Source organism: Abramis brama, assembly GCF_963993115.1.
Source record: "Abramis brama genome assembly, chromosome: 11".
In the NCBI taxonomy this organism is placed as follows: Eukaryota; Metazoa; Chordata; class Actinopteri; order Cypriniformes; family Leuciscidae; genus Abramis; species Abramis brama.
Window position 1 is genome coordinate 24,998,846 of NC_139973.1, and position 21,238 is coordinate 25,020,083.

General features: G+C 36.8%; 1 protein-coding gene across 3 annotated transcripts in view; it reads right to left on the reverse strand.

Moving 5' to 3' along the window:
- LOC311092555 (inactive rhomboid protein 2-like) overlaps positions 1–21,238 on the reverse strand; it is a 288,243-nt gene that overhangs the window by 9,552 nt on the left and 257,453 nt on the right. For all 3 annotated transcript variants that reach the window (XM_084129367.1, XM_084129369.1, XM_084129368.1), the window contains 7 exons: positions 12,828–12,989; positions 12,472–12,557; positions 12,319–12,382; positions 9,832–9,926; positions 9,124–9,199; positions 8,802–8,902; positions 8,489–8,642 (listed from right to left, as the gene is read on the reverse strand). In XM_084129367.1, the coding sequence (XP_083985493.1) occupies positions 8,489–8,642; positions 8,802–8,902; positions 9,124–9,199; positions 9,832–9,926; positions 12,319–12,382; positions 12,472–12,557; positions 12,828–12,989 (738 nt within the window). The remainder of the gene's footprint in view (positions 1–8,488; positions 8,643–8,801; positions 8,903–9,123; positions 9,200–9,831; positions 9,927–12,318; positions 12,383–12,471; positions 12,558–12,827; positions 12,990–21,238) is intronic.

Below are 21,238 nucleotides of genomic sequence, written 5' to 3' on the forward strand. Positions count from 1 at the left end.
AAAAATATTGCACAGTATTATACTACAATAATTTCCAGAAAGAGCACAAAGACACCACTTCCTGAAAAATCACTTCAATCAAAGGGCTTTATCTTGGCTGTATTTTCCATATTTGTCTTGACAAATGAAACATTACAGAATGCATAGCTGATATAAAAAATTGGATGACTCATAATTTCCTACTTCTAAATTCTGAAAAAACAGAGATTCTAATTATTGGACAAAAAACTTCCTCACGTAATAACCTAGAATACTGTCTAACACTTGATGGCTGCTCTGTTAAGTCTTCGTCGTCGGTTAGGAACCTGGGTGTGCTCTTTGATACCAATCTTTCATTTGAAAGTCACGTGTCTAGTATCTGTAAAACCGTATTTTTCCATCTTAAAAATATATCTAAATTACGCCATATGCTCTCATTGACAAATGCGGAACAATTAGTTCATGCTTTCATGACATCAAGGCTAGATTATTGTAATGCTCTACTGGGTGGTTGCCCTGCACGCTTAATAAACAAACTACAGCTAGTTCAAAACGCAGCAGCTCGAGTTCTTACCAGAACCAGGAAGTATGACCATATTAGCCCGGTTCTGTCAACACTGCATTGGCTCCCTATTAAACATTGCATACATTTTAAAACATTGCTGATTACTTACAAAGCACTAAATGGTTTAGCTCCGCAGTACTTGAGCGAGCTCTTAACGCATTATAGTCCTTCACGTCTATTGCGATCTCAAAATTCCGGCCAGTTGATAATACCTATCAAAATCGACTGCTGGCGGTAGATCCTTTTCCTATTTAGCACCAAAACTTTGGAACAATCTTCCTAACATTGTCCGGGAAGCAGACACACTCTGTCAGTTCAAAGCTAGATTAAAGACACATCTCTTTGACATAGCATTCACATAATACATTACAGACTTCTATAATTCAATGTTAGGCTGCATAGATTAGGTCAGATGGAACCGGGAACACTTCCCATAAATCCTGATGTACTTGTTACATCATGAGAAGAATGGCATCTACGCTAATTTTAGTGTCTTCCTCCCGCAGCCTGCCGGATCCAGGCCGTATCCAGATCTGACGAAGGACCTTTGCCTGGACCGGATGACAACGCAGTGCTGAAGTGCCAACTAGTCTCTCCCTATGGAGGATCCCTTTACCACCCTACAGATAAAGCATCGTCGGGAAAACTCAATTTGCGTATCTACCCCGAATTGATAAAATAAAATAAAATTCTTAATCAAAACTATAAGGAAACACCAGTAATTTGTTTAGGCTTGGTTTGTAGGGAATTACAAACCTGCACACATATATTCAAACGCACATAACTATAGAACCAATTCTTAATGCGCATGTGAACGCCATCAGCTTTTCTCACAGGATCGCGTTTAAAGTTTGTGTAGAGAGAATGGTGTCGTCTTGGCGGCCCCTAATTTAATAACAAATGATCGTTGCGACGGAAGCGAATCAATCAAAACTAACTTTAGCTGGAAAATAACTTTATTAAAGAACATCTATAAAGCCAAAACAATCTTACCTTAAATTATACGTTTATCTCTGTAAAGCTGCTTTGAAACAATCTACATTGTTAAAAGCGCTATATAAATGAAGATGACTTGACTTGACTTGACATTTTTCCCAATCATTATCTCTTCCTATTTGTTTTTCTTTGGACGCTAGGCTTACAGCTCCCTCTGGATCCATGTTATCTCATCTGAAGGCAAAGAAATTTTTCACTACACTAGTCTGATTGGTTTCTGAGTGGATCACTACAATGTCCTCTGACATAAGCTGAGGGCTTTGCTATCTAACAAACTTATTAACACTTTTAGCTATAGCAGACTGTAAAATAGGCTGCTGTGCAGCAAATAAATTAAAAACATAATATTTCCATTACACATCTGCACAAAACTTAATTTACTTATTAGTAAGTAAGCTAGTAATTATGAAAGTAAATTAGCCTAGCTATACACTCACCTAAAGGATTATTAGGAACACCTGTTCAATTTCTCATTAATGCAATTATCTAATCAACCAATCACATGGCAGTTGCTTCAATGCATTTAGGGGTGTGGTCCTGGTCAAGACAATCTCCTGAACTCCAAACTGAATGTCAGAATGGGAAAGAAAGGTGATTTAAGCAATTTTGAGTGTGGTATGGTTGTTGGTGCCAGACGGGCCGGTCTGAGTATTTCACAATCTGCTCAGTTACTGGGATTTTCACGCACAACCATTTCTAGGGTTTACAAAGAATGGTGTGAAAAGGGAAAAACATCCAGTATGCGGCAGTCCTGTGGGCGAAAATGCCTTGTTGATGCTAGAGGTCAGAGGAGAATGGGCCGACTGATTCAAGCTGATAGAAGAGCAAATTTGACTGAAATAACCACAACCGAGGTATGCTCAATAGATCAAGTTAATCTGTTGTGTGATTGTGTGATTCACTCCTTTATAAAGTTTTGTTCACACTGTACTGTTGACACCTGCTGTGATCATCTTCTCTGGATCTGCTGCCTCAATCTGCTGCCAAATCACAGCTGTGCTGACACAACAGTGACCCTTGTGGTGTGATACTCTTGTGGTATTTATTGATTATTATTTTTTTAATGATCATGCTTGCACATAAGTTGGATTATATTGCACATTTGCCCAAAATTACAATAGGTAACATGGAAGAAAATGGAAGCACTTTGGGAAAAAAATCCGCTTTTACCACTTTTAAGAATATAGTGTTAAAATGGACAAAAAAACATTTTCTAAGCTGACAACCTGGCTAGAACACATGTTGAGGGGTTAAATATTAATACTGGATAGGTTGTATACTTGTACCAAAAAGTGTCCAACAAAGTTTTAATATCAGTTTTGGCCCCCTGACTAAATGGAGCGTATATTTGCACTAAGTGCCTGTCTTTTTGGCAAAAAGACGCCCACCACTAAATATCTACAGTGGCATAGGTCGTAAGGCGTGAGGTGCTTGAAAGTAGCTTTTGAATCCGCCTTTTGCCGAACTCGCTCTTCTCCCTTTTCCCAACACATGAGATGTAAAATTTATAGCCTAACATAAAGGTCTCTAGCGTTATATTTTGTCAACGAAACTAAAATCGAAATCGTGATATGGCTTTGTGCCTTTATAAAACAGCACAAGACTTTAATTAAGTAGCCTATATAGGCATTCTGTTTGTGCTGCGTGATTTAGAGAAAAGTGTGCACTTTGCTCATTTTCTCCAAAATAAAAGCTCAAGGGTTTATTTCTTGCAAGTGAAGAAATTAGGACAAAAGTATTGTAATTTTCCTATACTATAGTGTAATGTAAAATATACTTTTGAAATATTCATTTTAATTTATACAGTACATATTATTGGCTATATGGATTTTACGTCATAGGAATACTTATATAAATCATAAACACCAGTGATAATGTAATGTAGACTGAGACTCTATATCAGGGGTGTCAAACTCATTTTCACTGAGGGCCACTTCAGCATTATGGCTGCCCTCAAAGGGCCAGTTGTAACTGTAAGACTTTTAAAATGTTAATATATTGTCTCTTTATTTGATTATTACTTATTTAAGTTACAAATATTGTATATGCATTTGCAGGGGTGTTTCTAGGTTTAAAAATCATCAGGGGATGAGCCCGAAACATCAGGGGGGTAATAATGATTTGCAGAGAATAATGTATATTGTATATATGCAGGGGCAAAGTGGCTCAAAAATTCATCCCTGGCACTGTAGCCACACCAGCCCACATTACTACACAGTCATGCGTATGAGGTAGTTAGGGGGGTTCGGGGGCATGCTCCCCCGAGAAAATTTGGATTTCTCGGACCTACATATGTGCATTTTAAGGTGTTTAAAGGCCAAAAAATTTGGATAACAGCATGTCAGTGGGCAGCAGCATAAATTATTTGTCAAGATAACAGATTCTTAAAAATGAGAATGAGGATAAATGTTGCAATGAATGATACACACTACAAAATGGAAATGCAGAATGTTTCTGCTTATTGTTGACAATACACAATCACATATTCCAAACAGGAATGGCCTTAAATGAGAAATCTTTCAAGGATTATTTTGCATAGATGTTACATTTCAATCAAAAACCAGTGCAATCTTTTTGTGTCCAGAGGCAAATGAGCAATTTATATATTAGCATTAAAGATTGGTTTCAGCAACTTGTTTCTTTCCTGAATTAATCAATGTTTTTGGTACTAATCAGTTTAAAGTTCAATTGTTCACTCATAAAGACAGTCACTTGTCGCCACCTACTGGCTTAATGATGCATGTGGCGCAAACACAGACAAGCGGAGTGATACAAATGGTAAATAGGCTAATACTGGTAGGCTACCTATATTAAAATAATATAAAATATCAATATATTATTCTTCAGTCAGTTCTATGCAGCAGAATCAGATTTAACTGATTTTTTTTATATAAAAAAAAACGTTTTTTTTTTATAGTCCTACAAACCTATTTTTATCAGAGCATGAGCAGAGCAGGGAGAGGACCAGTGAACGAGCAGGGACAGGACCAGTGAACCAGAGGATCGTGATTCGTGTAATTTTACCAGTGTTGCCCAGAACGGCTATACACACCATGTTACAGCACAGTAGTGCTATTGCAAAAAGAAACAAGTCCAGAGAAATTTCATGTCGGCACGTTTTTTTTTTAGCGGACTTTGCCTTTTCGGTGAGCGTGAGCAGAGCTCGCAACACAAACCACACACACACGGAGGTTTCTTGCGGAACATTGAGCAGAACGCGCTGTGAACACGGAGCGGAGAGCACAGCGCGCGCACACAGCGGCTCAATAGGAATCTTGCCAAGGGTGCCAAAAAGGCTAGAAACGGCCCTGAACTGGAGTGTTCAATCAGATAAAGGCCCTTGGCATTTATATACTGTACACTACCGGTTAAAAGTTTGAAATAATTATGATTTTTAATGTCTTTCAAAGAAGCCACTTATGCCCACTAAGGCTGCATTTATTTGATTTATTTGATTTATCATTTATTTATTTAAAAATACAGTTAAAATATAAATAAAATATTATTACAATTTAAAACAACTGTTTTCTACTCTAAAATGTCATTTATTTCTGTGATGGTAAAGGTGAATTTTCAGCAGCCATTAGTATTCTCTAGTATTCGGTTTCACATTATCCTTCAGAAATCATTCTAATATGCTGATTTGGAGCTCAATTATCAATTATTTGTACACAATTATTAAAAAATGGCTCTTATTATCAATATTGAAAACAGTTTATCCATTTATATTTATTTAGCCCATTTTTATTTGAAGTACTTTGTGTTTTTTGTTCAAACAAACTCAGCATTCAAATTACTTTTATTCTACTACAAAGTTCAAATAAATATTGCTCTTTAATCTACTATAGCAAATTACTGTAGAGATTTACAATCTTTACTATCCTCTGTCAGAACATGCTAGTCAATTGAAATGGGAACACTGGAAAGAAGTTATGAATGAATGAATGAATGAATGAATGAATGAATGAATGAATGAATGAATGAATGAATGAATGAATGAGGTAAATATATATATAGCGCATTTCCTATGTACTACTGTACACCCAAAGTGCTTCACAGCACCAGTGTGCAGCATCCACTTGGATGATGTGACAGCAGCCACAGTGCAATGGCTCACATCGCACAGTGCTCTCATCACACACCAGCTATAGGTGGAGGAGAGAGAGTAGTTATCAAGAATCGCTTTTATCAGTCTCTTTTATCAAGAATTTATTATATCAAGAAAAGAAATATGAATAAATATGCTGAAAGATAAAGTGTGAAATGTATCATCAGATAATGAGGAAGAGAAGTATGCAGTTAATTCACCCCACTGGAAAGTCAGGACAGTTTGTATTTTGGGATACAACATTCTACACATTGTGTTGTAGTTGTACACTATACTGCAAATATCACCAGGACTTCCATGATTCCAAATTTACTATGCACAGTATACTGTAGAATACAGTATACACTGTAGAAATAGATTAGTATGCTATTCTGTACATAGCCAATTATCTTCTGCAGAAGTTAATTGTTGCAGTGATCTCACTTCCTGTATAAGGTATCCTGTATCACTTCCCTTTTTTTTTCTTTTTTTTTTTTAGATCTGCAAGCTCAGCAATGCTTTTTAATATCTCATAAACATCACTAATCCATTCCTGACAAGAGAAGTGCATTCCAACTTTCCGTCAGCACATGAGAGTGGAGATAAGAGCCTGGATTAGCCAAGGACTAATAAGATGACACACATCGATCACCAGATCTACCTGACACTGAGACAGGAAGAGAACATTTAATAAGGACATGCAGTGCCAGAGTGGAGGGTGAACAACTTAGTATACTGGGCATCTTCAGAATGTCTTGGTAAGAGTGGTGTAAATAGACAGACAACTGTCAAACGCAGTGCTGAAATTTGACCTGTAACCATCAGTTATCTAGTATAAACATCAGTATTCTGATGTTTGGGAAATGAGAAAAACAAAACAAAAAAAAACAGAGCAGGACTGGGATCACCATAAATCCCCAAGCTCTGGGTCAACCCCACTTTAGAAGTTTGTGGGTAACCGCCTTGCCCACAAATCTGTCAGGACGTACAGCAGCACTGTAACACGTCAACACCTAATGTATAACTCGCTCTTTAATAATTCTTTAATAATATATCAAATCCATCAGCAGTGACTGAACCTCATACTCCTGCATACTGCAAACTACATTATCATCAATACTGGTGGCAGCAGAAGATGGGATTGGAATTGGATTTCCAGACTTCCAATAAATCTCTTGCTTTCATATTCTCCATCCTGAGAAATATGAAATAGTGTACTTGAAACGGCATGTCAAGCAGTGACAGCAGCACTATTTAGGTGAACTGCCATTCAAATTGTGAAAAAAGCAACTAAAATATGCACTTTCCATTATACATTAATTTTAATCTAAAAACTTCATGTTGAAAAAAAAATGCTCCTCCATGTTATTTAGCAAATACCTAATTTCAAACTTTGTTGTTATATTACTTGTTTGGGGTTCTTTGTTCTTATTTTTGTTTTCCCCCCATCACTGGGAATTTAATCAATGGAAGCTGATGACTTGGAAAAAGATTGGATTGGAATTCCAATTAAAATGTGGACAACTGAAAAATTGCAAACAAGGACAAATATTATACATAAAAATATGATAATATTATAATTGAAATAGTGGATTGCATATGGTGTGAGTGTTGGTCTGTGTTCCAGTATGCTTTTACTTTAAACTCTAGATTGAACAGGTTTGTCAGTTTTAACAGATTTGTGAAGGGGAGCTGAGGTAGGAGGTTGAATAAGGACAACTACAGTGGCTTTATGTTACATGATTTGACCATTGTGCAATTAAAGTAAAGGCCAGAAAGGAATGGTTAGAGGCAGAGAAAAAATACAGCAATAGAGGGAAGGTAGAGATACCTAAATAGAGATAGGCCACTGGGGGAACCTTTTACCCTCCAGACAGGGTTATTTATTTCACACAGTAATCCCAAACAGCTTCTCGAGTATTAATTAATTAAGCTTCTATATTTGGCAGGTTTCAATGGGGGCACATTCCTCTTCCCTCTTCTTTTCTTTCCTCACTTTCTCTCTCCCTCACTTTCTCATTTACCAGATTTTCTGTTTCTCTCTCCATCAAATAAATAAATTAATTAAAAAAACTGACCATCTTACAGTAAGTAGAATTAACACTCTTCTTTTTTCTGCTTAAAGGTACAAACGTAATTTGCAGATAAGAAAAATAAATAAAATTAAGAAACGTCAACAATTTAAGAAATGTATGACTAAGAATACGAGGTTACACTTTTACTCCAAAGGGAAGTGAACAGAAGTTTATCAAAACTAAATGATTTTTCTGAGTCATTTCAAGTTAAGCATTCTGGCAATTGCCATAGACAATACATTTCAACTATGGGGCAATGCCTGTCAGAGAGAATAGAAGCAGGAATGTGAAGGTCATTATTATTAGAACACTTATAATAACGTAGATACAGTATATTGCCAGGTATATGCAAGGATACCATGAATATGATATTCATGGTGTCGTTGCATATACCAGGCAATACATCGCATTTACCAGCTCTACATGATCATGACAAGAATTGAAAGACTGGATGTAACTTTGCACAGAAATATTACAAGCAATTTTATCACACTTTTTATCAAGCAATATTACAGGTAATATTATCACACTGTTTAAGTCATATAGGCATAGTTTTGAAAATGTGTTTAATGTGTCTTGGCTCATAGAATTTTATTGTGTGTCACTTTAAATGCTTTTTTAGTTTGTTTTAACTAAGCAAGGGACAAATCAAAATGCCAGTGATGTTTTTGACAGAGCTTAAATAAGTATTAAATATGGAACATTCTGTAATGGTAATACGTGTTTGCATAGGGTCATTTTAATGCATTAGGTGAAGTTTAGCTGTGCTGGGCACTTGTGCCATACCTCTGCTCTGTACGGTAGGAAGAGGGCGCTGGCAAGGTTTCCTGTAATACCACTGAGAACGTAGATGATGGAAATACGTAACCAGCCTGCTAGTTTCTCCAGGTCTCTAAGTATAGTCATTTGGAAGATCACTGACACCAGGCAATGCAGTAATCTAAAGAACAATCACATGAGCATGGGTCAAAGAAACTGTCAATACCATTTTTGTGTTAAGTCTCAAATCTAGTAATAGTCTCAGTCTGCCTCTCCCTTCCATGTATAGACATGAAAAAGAGTGGAAGAGAAAGAATGAGTATAAAGACCTCAACCTTACCCAGCATGAAGAAAAAGGGAGAGCCACAGTCTATAGAACTGATCTGGGACACTGGGGTTCAGGAATGGCAGCAACCCACACACATCATCCAGGCAGTGGACCTGATGATGTATGAAAAATATAGTGGGCCAGATGATATATGATGTATAACAACAAAAAATGGCCTCTCTCACAATATTACAATTTAATTCTGTCCAGAGAAGTCTATTTTCAGAAAACAGTGAACCACAAGGCATTTTTAAGTTAAGCTTTTAAAAACCTGTTCTGTTGTCTTAATTTTGATGGCTGGGCTAAAAATTATGTTTTCAATGTAAATGGATACCTGTGAACAGAGTGTGGCCTCCTCATGGAAATATCCACGCATGAATTGGCAGTACTCCCAAGTGGTAATTTCACATCTTTACAAATGGATAAAAATGGAGCAGATTTGAATAAAAATTATAAAATTTGATTGTCAGATAAAGAGGCACTGGATGACAAATCCATTAGCAAATTCATTTGTTTGGATTAACAAATTAAATGTTTTTTTTTCCATTTGTCATTCCAGACCAATTTCTCCCCCCTGCTGAAAATCTTTCCATCTAAGCTCTCAAATTGCAATTGCATTTACATGCATTGAAATATGATTGGAGAGCAGTTGTGGATGACAAGATTTACAGTAAACATAAATTTTAGTTTGTTTCTGACACGAATACTATTACTGTGCTTTTTGTCATTTCTGGAGCTCATCAGCACTGGTCCTCATTCACTTTCACTTTCATTGTGGAAAAGCATGAACATTATTTTGAACATTTATTTTTGTGTTCCAGGGAAGAAAGAAGAGTTATGGTTTTAGAACAATATTAGTGTTAGTAAATGAGAATTACATTTTGGGTTAACTATTTATTTAAATGCAATTACTAGGTGTATGAAGCTAGACTCGGTTAAGTGGCTTTTGACTGTAAGCATATGGTAAAATTGTCAACATGTTTAATGCAAACTGTCATCATCTTAACCTTGATTTTTATTATTTCAAATGTTCATTCATTACCTTCCTTTAGTTCCAATACAGCATGGCCTGCCCTTCAGTGTGCAGTCCATGTGTTTGTATCCTGTGTGGTTCCACGTTTTAGGGTATGTACAAATCTGCAGTAGAGGAATAGGAGATTGAAAAACAATCAAGGCATAAAACTGTGTGTGTGTGTACTGTGATGGATTTTTAATGAATAAAATAGTAAACTGTATATCAAACTAATCATAATTCTAACATCTAACCTTACTTCCCTTTTTATATACTAAAACGTTCTGTTCTATGAAAATATACTGCATGCATTGTCTCATGACAATATTGAGTAATCAACTGAACTCTTAACACTTTCCTATGTTTTTTTGAATTTTTTTATTTTGCTTATGCCAGTAACAGAGGGGGGGGGGGGGGGGGGGGGGGGGGGGCTTGCTTTTACCAATTGAACCAATCATATTGATAGAAGCTGACGTGAGTTAATTCATGAGTAAGTCACGATGATTTTATTTGTTGTGTCTGTCTTTATCCTATAAAACCTGTTGTATTCCTGTTTGCTGGGGGGATTCTCTCTGAAATTTGTCTGAGATCCTCCAGCCGTGCTTCTTCTTGGGGGAGATTCTCTGAGAACTGCTCAGGAACTCTCCCGGCCGTGAATCGTGATTAAAGCATTTAAAGGACATTTGCTGAAGTCTGTCTGGTTATTATTGCTGCGCAGCAAGTTAGAGTTAGGGGACCCAGAGAAACTAACGTCGACTGTAGACGTTCAGGGACGTCGATTGTAGATGAGACCCAGAGAAACTGACGTCGATTGTAGACGAGACCCAGAGGACGTCAATTGTAAACGAGACCCAGGTAGACTTAGGTCAGGTGCGAAATAGGGGGAAAATCTACCACAGGGCACAGGTCCATATATATTTTTGGACACATGGACAATTTTCATAATTTTGGCTCTGTATGCCACCAGAATACAATTTAAATTAAACGATCAATATGAAATTGAAGTGCAGACTTGCAGCTTTAATTCAAGGGCTTGAACAAAAATATCATGTGAAAAGTTGCAACCATTTTTCAGGGGCTCAAATGTAATTGGGCTAATGAATATAATCATAAATAAAATGTTCATTTTTAATATTTTATCGAGAACCCTTTACATGCAATAGAGACTTAAGCAACAGCTGCTGATGAAACGGCACCGACGTTCTGACGTTCTATGGTGCATGTGCGACTTTAACTGCTACTTCGTGACGTTCTACTGTAAAATCTACTACGAAAGAACATCTGATTTGCCATAGTCGTTAATACGAGACAGATTAGATAAGTAAATGTTATTTTTTATGGTTATGTTGCATTTTAATTTATCTGTATATAATTTAATACCAAAAGCAACCCTTTTCTTGCTTTTTTAAAATACTTTTTTTGTATTTTGTTAAATTATTTGATGCGTCGTTTTGAGTCATTGTCCATCTGTACTGTGAAGCACCATCCAATCAACTTTGCTGCATTTGGCTGAATCTCGGCAGAGAGTATATCCCTATACACTTCAGAATTCATCCAGCTGCTTCTGTCACATCATCAATGAACACCAGTGCCACTGGAAGCCATGCATGCCCATGCCATAACACTGCATCCACTGTATTTTACAGATTATGTTGTATACTTTAGATCATGAGTTATTTCAAGCCTTCTCCATACTTTTTTCTTCCTGTCATTCTGGTACAGGTTGATCTTAGTTTCCTCCGTCCAAAGAATGCTTTTCCAGAACTGGTCTGGCTTTTTTAGATGTTTTTTTTTTGGTCTAATAGAAAGGCTAATCTGGATTTGAGGCTTATGAATGGTTTGCACCTTGTTGAACCCTCTGTATTTGCTATCGTGAAGTCTTCTCTTGACTGTAGACTTTGACAATAACACGCTTAGCACCTGAATAGTGTTCTTCATTTGGCTTCACTTTTGTGAAGGGGTTTTTCTTTACCATGGAGAGGATCCTAATCATCTACCACTGATGTCTTTTCATGTTGCTGAGCTCACCAGTGAATTTTTTTTCTTTTTTCTCAGAATGTACCAAACTGTTGATTTGGCCACTTCTTATGTTCCTGCTATCTCTCTGATTGATTTAAAAAAAAAAAAATTAAGCCTAACGATGGCCTGTTTCACTTGCATGAAGAGCTCCATTGAACGCATTATATTGGTTCACAGCAAAAGCCTCCAAATGCAAATACCGAACTTAGAATGAACTCCAGACCTTTTACCTGCTTTATTGATGAATAAATTATGGAGGAGTAGTCCACACCTGTCCATGAAACTTTTGAATCAATTGTCCAATTACTTTTGGTGGGGCTACTCAAGAGCTGTATTCCTAAACCCTTCCTCCAACATATATACACATACACACACACAAACATTATTTATTTGATTTTGGACTTCATTGGCTGAATTGTTTGACAAAAAAATAAGACAAAGACAAAGACTTAAGACAAATCTTCTATGACGGTAAAAACATTGGTGAACATTTCTCACCGGCCACTCTGCAATGTCATCAGGCCAAACATGGGGTCCTGATGAGGCTGGCTCCTCACAAGTTCTGCACCCAGCATGGATTGCAAAGACAAAACAATAAAATAAAAGCTAATAATTTTCTCACAGAATGAGAGATATTTCATTGAAATTTACCTTGGGTCCTGATGACAGACTGCACCTGAAGATCTCACCATGTCTACATTCTCTTTGTTCCATTTTATAAACGTTGCTAAAGTCTCCTGGAACCAGAAAAAAAGCAAAAATGTATTTAGTAGTCATAATCCTCTTAAAGAGGAAGCACTAAAATTAAGACATTTTTACTTACAAGTCATACTGAATTAAAAGTAATTCAAATGTATGTTCAGCTTGCTTCCTCTGGGTGGTAGATAAGAGCTTTGTTTGAAATGTATGACTGCAATTAATCTTTACTGGACACATAACTGCTTTGCTGTTTGTGTATTGTTTATTATTGTTCATGAATGTATGTTTGTGTTTGTGTACAGTTGTACCGAGCAGTCGTCATTCTGGGTCTGCACACATCCAGATCCATCGTTCTGTACACAGCAGCCGGACTCTCTCTCTAGATCTTTGGCCTGCTGTGCTAGCTTCACTATTTGACTGTCTCGTCTGATGCATGGGGAGAACTTTGCTCCCAAGTGGATTAAATCCTCCTATGGAACAAAGAATACAGCAGGAGTGAAGAGACCCACAAAGGTGACCCATAAAGAGTGACATTTCTTTAATGACTAACATTGCACAGCAGTAGAAGAGCTGAATACTTCAGTCTAACAACCACTGTCATTGTTCCAACATTAAGGTCATCTAAGCTTTCTATTAAAAGAGAGGCATAAATTCTCTTCCAATGACTAAGTAGCCAACACAAAGGTGATCCATCCATACTGTAAAACTAGTTGTTAACAATCCGGTGATGAAATGGGGGGTTTCATTATATAAGCATAATGGCTTTATGTAAGCATCAGGGGCATCTCAAGCATCTTGATAAATCTTTGTCTGATGAGGTAGTTTACAGTAGATCCATCTGAAATAGGCTTTTCTATTTATTGAATGTTATTAGTTACACAATTACTTATTTAAACAAGAATTATTCAAAACTAGAAGGCTAACTGTAATGCCAGCTGAAGCGAAAATATCCTGCGCATCCTCATCATATGCCTCAGCCTAACCCCTTCGCTGTGCTGCTCCTTCTTCACTTTTCCCTGTGTAATCTTTTCGACTTGTAGACGATTATTCATAATATGACGTTGTAGCGTAGGAGAGGTAACTACCAGGCTAATACTTATCGCTGTGATAACGAGTAGTATGTGAATTTGTATTAATTAGTTGAATGAGAACATCCCATTTTCCAAGTCAGATTTACTTAGCACAGAATTGATTGATAATGTTAGCTTGTTAACTGCTAAAAGAATGCTTGCTTATCTCTTCTAATTTGGCATCATTGGTGGCTTTATTTAGTCATCATTGATGAAAGCTTTTTGAAGTGATTGGTTAATTTAGTTAGTTCACAAAAATGCTTGTTTTTTTTAATATATGTTCTGTTTGCTAGGAGTGATCTACTTATCTATTTATTTATTTTATTTATCCATATGGATATACAAACTTTCATTCCAAGGGGTGACAAAGGCAGAGAACAGCATCGTCAGTCAGGTGAGGGTAAGCGTGTTGCATTTGAATGATCTACATTTCACTGCAGCATTTCATTTCACTGCCCCTCAAATAAATATTTTATAATCTGGAACTTACCTACAAGCACAAGATAAATCACCTAGCTTTGGTAAAAAATGGCAACGCATTAGGAGCCAAATGTATTGATTCTTCAACCACTAGATGACGGTATACACCAGTGGTGTAGGCGTGGTCACCTGTTAATATCACATAATATTTAAACCTCCTATGGGTTGTATCAGGAAGGGACAGGTGGAGGGAACATATAGTTCTTACCATAGAACCACTGCTTTTAAACTCTGTAAGTTACCCTATACATTTCATTAAATGGACAACAAAGCATTTTGAAACGGATATCACTATGTGGACACTGTTTATTCCAAACTATGCGTGAAGAACATCTTACCACCTTTCCCTAGCTTATAGGAAGGGCTTGGATATCATTTGGAATTTAGTTTTCTTGTGCATTGGAAAGGACAGAGGAATTCTGTGAATGGAAAAGGTTTTGACTTACGCATATGCATATGCACAGAGTGAGTGACTACTATTAGACCGGGATCGCTCAGAGTCTTGCCATCTTGAACTGAACAGAGTGTTAATGCTTGATAATGTGGAGAAATCTTCGAAGCTCTACGAAATGCCGGTGAGTGACCTTATTTGACCAATATTTATCACATTTTGGGATGATGATACGGGGTGAAGTATGAAGTTTGAATTGCAGCCTGAGTTCGAATGATTGTGTTGTTCTGCAGTCAACAGTGCTTTGGGCTTGCTGCGTTCTGTTGTGTTGAAGTGGATCTCACTCTATTCAGTATTATTATATTCGCTTTGTGGCTTGCTTATTGAACGCGCTTTGAAAGGAAACACGCTTATGTGCGCAATGAGCGTCATTTGAAAAATGAATGATGATGAATTCAGGAATGCAAAGGATGATGCTGATGTTGTTGAAAGTAATTCAGTGCATAGCTATGCTGTTATTGAAAGAAATAGCCCTGTTAAAACAGAGACAAGAGTATGGAAAATGACTAACAAAGGCGTTTCATTGCTTTTGCAAATTCTTAATAGACCAATGTAAATCAAAAATTCACTCAAACAAATAAAGTTGAACAAAGGGTCAACGACCTTCTTTCCGGAAAAGTTACCAAAGAAACAGTTTCTAATGTGCAAAATATTTAAAGAGTTTTGTAACACTGCAAATATGCCATTGAAATGCATAATTCATTGCTGAAACGGAGTATGAAGAGCAACAAAGGTGGCTTGTCAAAAAAAATAAAAAAAATAATGAGTTTATCACTGATGTCAAACAATGGTTATCTGATGTTGAGGTTTTATATGATGATGGAATGTCTTTAATAGACAAAAATATAAATTCTGATGGCAGTATATCCAATGCTTCAAAGAGAGGATCTTGCTTTAAACCCTATTCCTAGTCTGGTTCTTTAAAGGATTCAAGCACTGCATCTGCTCGTCTCATTCAGCAAAAGCTGAAAAAGCAGCCTTTTTGTAATCTGTAGTCGCTTTAAAGAAATTGCATGTTCTTGAGGCCAAAGAGGAAGATCTCCAAAGACAAAAGAAGAAACTGCAGAGAGAAATTGAACAATTACAAATGGAATCAAAATTAGCTGCTGCTACTGCAAAAATGTTGGAATCAAGTGAAGGAAGTGTTGAAGGAATGAATGCATATTAAGTGAAGCATGTAAAATCATGTACATCAAATGTTCTAACCCAAAGGTGCCTTTACAACAATGAAATGCAAGTTCTCAACATGACAGTTTGATTGTACATACAAAGGAGATATCAAGCATGCAAACAAGCACAAGCTTCAATGCACTGTAAACCTTCATCTGCAAAGCAGAAAAATGTAAGTTCCTACGGGCCTGAAGATAATATTCACACACATTTGTTGCCTCCTCAAATTACCTTTCACGTTTCTACTCCAAGTCCTACCTTGTATGATGTTATACAGCAGCAAAATAACATTACAGCTCAATTTCTTCAACAGCAAGCTTTGGATCCCTTCCACCTCAAAGGATAATGGAGTTTGATGGAGATCCATTGCAGTATGGCTCTTTTGAACAAGTCATTGAAAAAAAATAAACAGGTGACAAGCAAGAATACCTTTACTATCTAGAGCAATATACAAGAGAAAGGCCAAGAGAGTTAGTCCGTAGTTGTCACAATATGACAGCTGATCAAGGATATGATCAAGCAAAGAATCTAATCAACGAACATTTTGGCAGTGAAATTAAAGTAACAGCAGCAGATATGGAGAAGATATGGCAGTGAAATTAAAGTAACAGAAGCAGAAATGACCAAGCATGAGCTGGCCTATGATAAAGTTTGAAGATGTAGATTATTTGACGTCTTTTTAAATTTTTCTAAAAAGCTGTTGTAATGTAATTGAAGATTTACAGCATATGGATGAAATTAATGTTCCATCTAACCATCGACTCATTGTGATGAAGTTGCCTTACAAGTTTTGAGAAAAGTGGAGGGCTGCTGCCTGTGAGCTACAGGAGCGTCGTGGCAACAGGGCTATGTTTTCTGATTTGGTAAGGTTTACTGAACATCAGGTATTGGACATTAGTCTTTCCGATCCATTGTTTGGAGATCTACAGAGTGGACAGTCATCCTCTTCATTTTGTGTCAAAGCTAAGCCTAAATCTACCAGTAAAGTCCTTGCAACTGTTGCAGCTGTTCATAAAGTTTCAGAGTTTTGTTCATCTGAAGTACAAATCACCTGTACTAGTTCTGCTCAACCAAAAGACAATAATAAAATGTGTATTACATGTAAAGGCTGCCATTCATTGGAAAGGTGTTCTCATCTAAAGAACATGACACACAGAGAAAAAGAAGAAAATAGATCCTGTTTTGGGTGCTTGAAGACTGGGAATGTAAGTAAAGATTGCAGAAACCCATTAATCTGTGATGTCTGCAATCAAAGGCAATCCACCTTGCTTCACATAGAAAACAAAGGCAAACCATCACCATTACCAGTAAAAAAAAAAAAAAAAAAAAAAAAAAAAAAAAAAAAAACCTACTTTGCAGGGTTGTGGTCAAACTGGGGCAGGGAACAAGGAGTGTGTTCTGTCTATCATTCCAGTACAAGTCAAGGCGAAGTTAGGTAGCAAGACTGTCAACACCTATCCATTTTTGGATCCTGGAAGTTCAGCCAGTTTCTGTACAGAACATCTTATGAGAAAACTGAATCTTACAGGAACAAGAAGCACCATACTGAGCCGTACTTTAGATCAAGAAAGGTCTGTAGGGCTGAGCAAATATGGGCAGAACGCTTTACTGCCCTAGTACTTCAAAAATCCTTTTAAAGGTATACATGTGAATTAAACGTGGCACAATGGCCTTTCTCATCACAGTATGCTAATGCCTATCTAGTGCAAGGTATTTTATCAATATACTGATTGAGGACTGTTGGGACACTCCAGGCACAGGATGGTACTGTCGGGAGAGACAGAGTCATTTGCACCTCAATGACACGTCTGTACCATTTACTTCACAGGACATATGCTTTCAGCTACATACTGTTTATTTACTAGTGTGTTCTAATATGTAACTATGCCATGTTTGGTCTCATCTGACAGCTTATAAACTAAAATGAATGGTGGTGAACTTAATAGAGATAACTATTAACAGTCAAGGCGGAGGACCCTATGCAGTCAAAACCCTATTGGGGTGGGTCGTGAATGGGCCACTAAGATGTGGTAATAGTAACAAAGAATGACTGGCAGCCCTGGATCTCAATTGCCAGGCTGGAGGATCTGTTGATTGCACAAATTCAAATTCAAATTCAAATGAGCTTTATTGGCATGACTTGTACATTATTGCCAAAGCATTGGCCATAGGCAATGAACAAATAATCAATAAAATGTATCAGTAAACAAATGCATGAATACATTTATAAAAAAAATTAAAAAAAGAAGAAAAGAAATCAGTATCAAATGTAAAAAAAAAAAAAAAAAAACAATTACTAAAATATCAAATAATCAAAATAATAATTATTTGAAAATTTGTACAATTTATCCATCTGAGGTTCCACTGGTTGTCCTCATTTCATGGCATGAGGAGACATATTTTGCAGCAATTATTTCACATTTGGGCATTTCTCCCAGTACATATGGGAGTTTCTGTGTGTCTGATATGGATTCGAATTCAGGGTATATTTGGGAAATGTTTGCAAAGTGTTTTTGTCTTAGTGTATTATATTTGGGGCATGAGGTTAAAAAGTGCAGCTCTGTCTGCACAATATAATCATGATTTTAATGAGAAACTGTCAGACGATGATTTTGCCATGTCCAGAAATGACCAACAGAGTTCATGGAAATAATGGAAATCACAATTAATTTCCTAGTCTCCAGATAGTATCATGCCAAACAACCACAATGTTGCAGAACAGCGTGTCCTAGGTCTACAAAGGAAGTTTAAAAGAAATCGAGAATATCAGCAAGAGTATACATCTTTTCTGTCTGAAGTTACTGACAAGGGATGTGGAGAGGTAATACCACCTTCACCAGTTGAAACGAGAAGATGGTGAGGTTTGGTACATACCACACCACCATTTATATCATCAGAAAAAGAAAATTCTAAGAGTAGTGTTCGATTGTGGTGCAGTGTTTAAAGGAACCTCTGAATGGTCTGCTGCTGCAGGGTCCCTATCTCACCAACTCTCTGTTGGGAGTTCTTACAAGGTTCAGACAGTCACTTTAATAGCTGATATACAAGCCATGTTTCATCAGGTAGAGGTTTCTCAGAAACGTGGACTTTCTGCATTTTTTGGTATCCTTGTAGTGATGTTACACAGAATTCTATGGAATATAGGATGAAAGTTCATATTTTTGGGTCAGTGTTTTCATAGCACTGAAAGTAGACCGGTGTGTAAAGCCCAAAGACTTTGGACCATCTGAACATGCTCAGATCCACACCTTCTCTGATGCCAGTGAGTATGGCTATGGGACAGTGTAATACTTGAGGTTGGTGAATGGTGGAAAAAAGGACTACAGCTGCATTTAATGTAGAAAAGTCAATAGTTGCTCCATTTAAAGCAAATAACAATCCTGTGGTTGGAACTTACGGCTGCTGTTCTTGCTATACGAGTTGATAGAATGCTACAAAGGGAATTGCAGATTCATTTGGACATCTGTGTTCTGGACAGACAGCATGACTGTACTGAGATATATCCAAAATGAAACTAAGCGGTTCCACACCCTCGTAGCAAATAGAGTGGCTGTCACAAGAGACTCAACAGATGTTGTGCAACAGAGACACATACATTCAAGTTTGAATCCAAGTAGCCTATATATTTTAGGGCTGACTTCTAATAGTCGAGGATTCGGATATTTTCCGCTTTCGCGCAGGTCATGTTTTGAAAGACGATGTCCTGTAGCTTTAAGTAAATAAATAAAAATGTATTCAAAAATCTGCTTCACATTTTCAGCAGGGCTGCGGAGCGGCTGTGGGTTGACTCCACACGGTTCTCATGGGCTTTATATATAGGCTAAGTCCTAACGTGAAAAAAGCTTTACGTGGTTTAATGTAGGCTACCTAAACAATGATTACCAAATTTCCCTCTCATATTGCTCCTCATAACCACTGAAAATGGTCAAAAAATCGAACCCAGAGTCCAATTATTATGGACGTTATCTGATATTAAGCGTTTCTGCTTCACATTTTCAGCAGGGCAGCGGAGCGGCTGTGAGTTGACTCCACACGGTTCTCATGGGCGTGAAAAAGCTTTACGTGGTTTAATGTACCTAAACAACGATCACCAAATTTCCCTCTCATATTGCTCCTCATAACCACTGAAAATGGTCAAAAAAATCGAACCCAGAGTCCAATTATTATGGACGTTATCTGATATTAAGCGTTTCTGCTTCACATTTTCAGCAGGGCAGCGGAGCGGCTGTGAGTTGACTCCACACGGTTCTCATGGGCGTGAAAAAGCTTTACGTAGTTTAATGTACCTAAACAACGATCACCAAATTTCTCTCTCATATTGCTCCTCATGTTTATGAAATGTTATGATATATGTGTGTTGTGTTTTGTTCATCTGGCTTTAAATGAATAAAAGGTATTTGTTACACACCATGTTTTTCTTTTAGTTTTTTTTTAGCTCTTTTGTTTGAAATGGAAAAAATCTAGCTGCTATCTAAAAAAAAAAAAAAAAAAAAAAAAAGGTTAGGCCGACTACGGCAAAATCTAACGAATCAGATTCGACTATGAAAATCCTTAGTCGAAAACAGCCCTATTGCATGTACTTTGTTCTGACTGTTTCAAAAAAATTGAAAATGGAAGGGGATGTTTGTATTATTTTATTGTTCTGTTTTGCTGAGTAGTATGTACTCGGATCCCTGCAGCTACAGTCCCGCACCCAGAGTCCCGCATTCTCAGACCCCTCGTTTTTCGAGACAGCGCCTCCTATCAAATTGGATTGGATAAACATGTGAAGAACTTAAGCCGAAATGTGAGTATCGTCATTTTTATTTAGCGAATCATACTCATTCGATTTCTTTTTTAATCAAACTACTTTATAGCTCATCGATACACCAACATATGAATAGTCCATTTAATATTTGTAAAGATAGTTTGTAACAAAATTTGAGTCGTTAATGTATGTTTTTTCACCTTTTCCCCCCGAAAATATTTTGATAGCTAACGTTAGCCTTTAACCTTGGACTTTTTGTAGACAAGCCATTGTAAAAAATTGATTAAAATTAGTTGACATTAAAGTAGACCAATTAAATACATTAAGTGTGTTAATATCAAAGAATGTCATCATGAATTATTTAATCAGATTTACCGTTTGACCTTTTTTTTAATTACCGGACCTTTTCTCCTAAAACTATAAATTGAATTAATTAATGCCGGAGTAATTATTTTACTTTATATAATTTATGTAAACTACTTAAATTAGTTCTTATAAAACGTAAGTATTAAAATTAATTCATATTAATTTAACTGTGATATGAAGTTGTTGCCAGCCATTTACAACTGCCTAATAATCAAATTTACTATGCCTTCACTATGTATTAACCAGTCTATGGTATTAACATGTGAGCTAGAATGTGTCATTTGGCCTTTTGTTTGGGTTCCTTGTTTTAATTTGTATTGACTGAAATTTGACTGTATGGGCTCTGTGGGGTGGTCTTAAAATTTGAATTTGAGTTTGACTCTCTCTTTTTTTTAAAGATGGATATAACAATTCAAAGGGGGAATTCATTTCCAG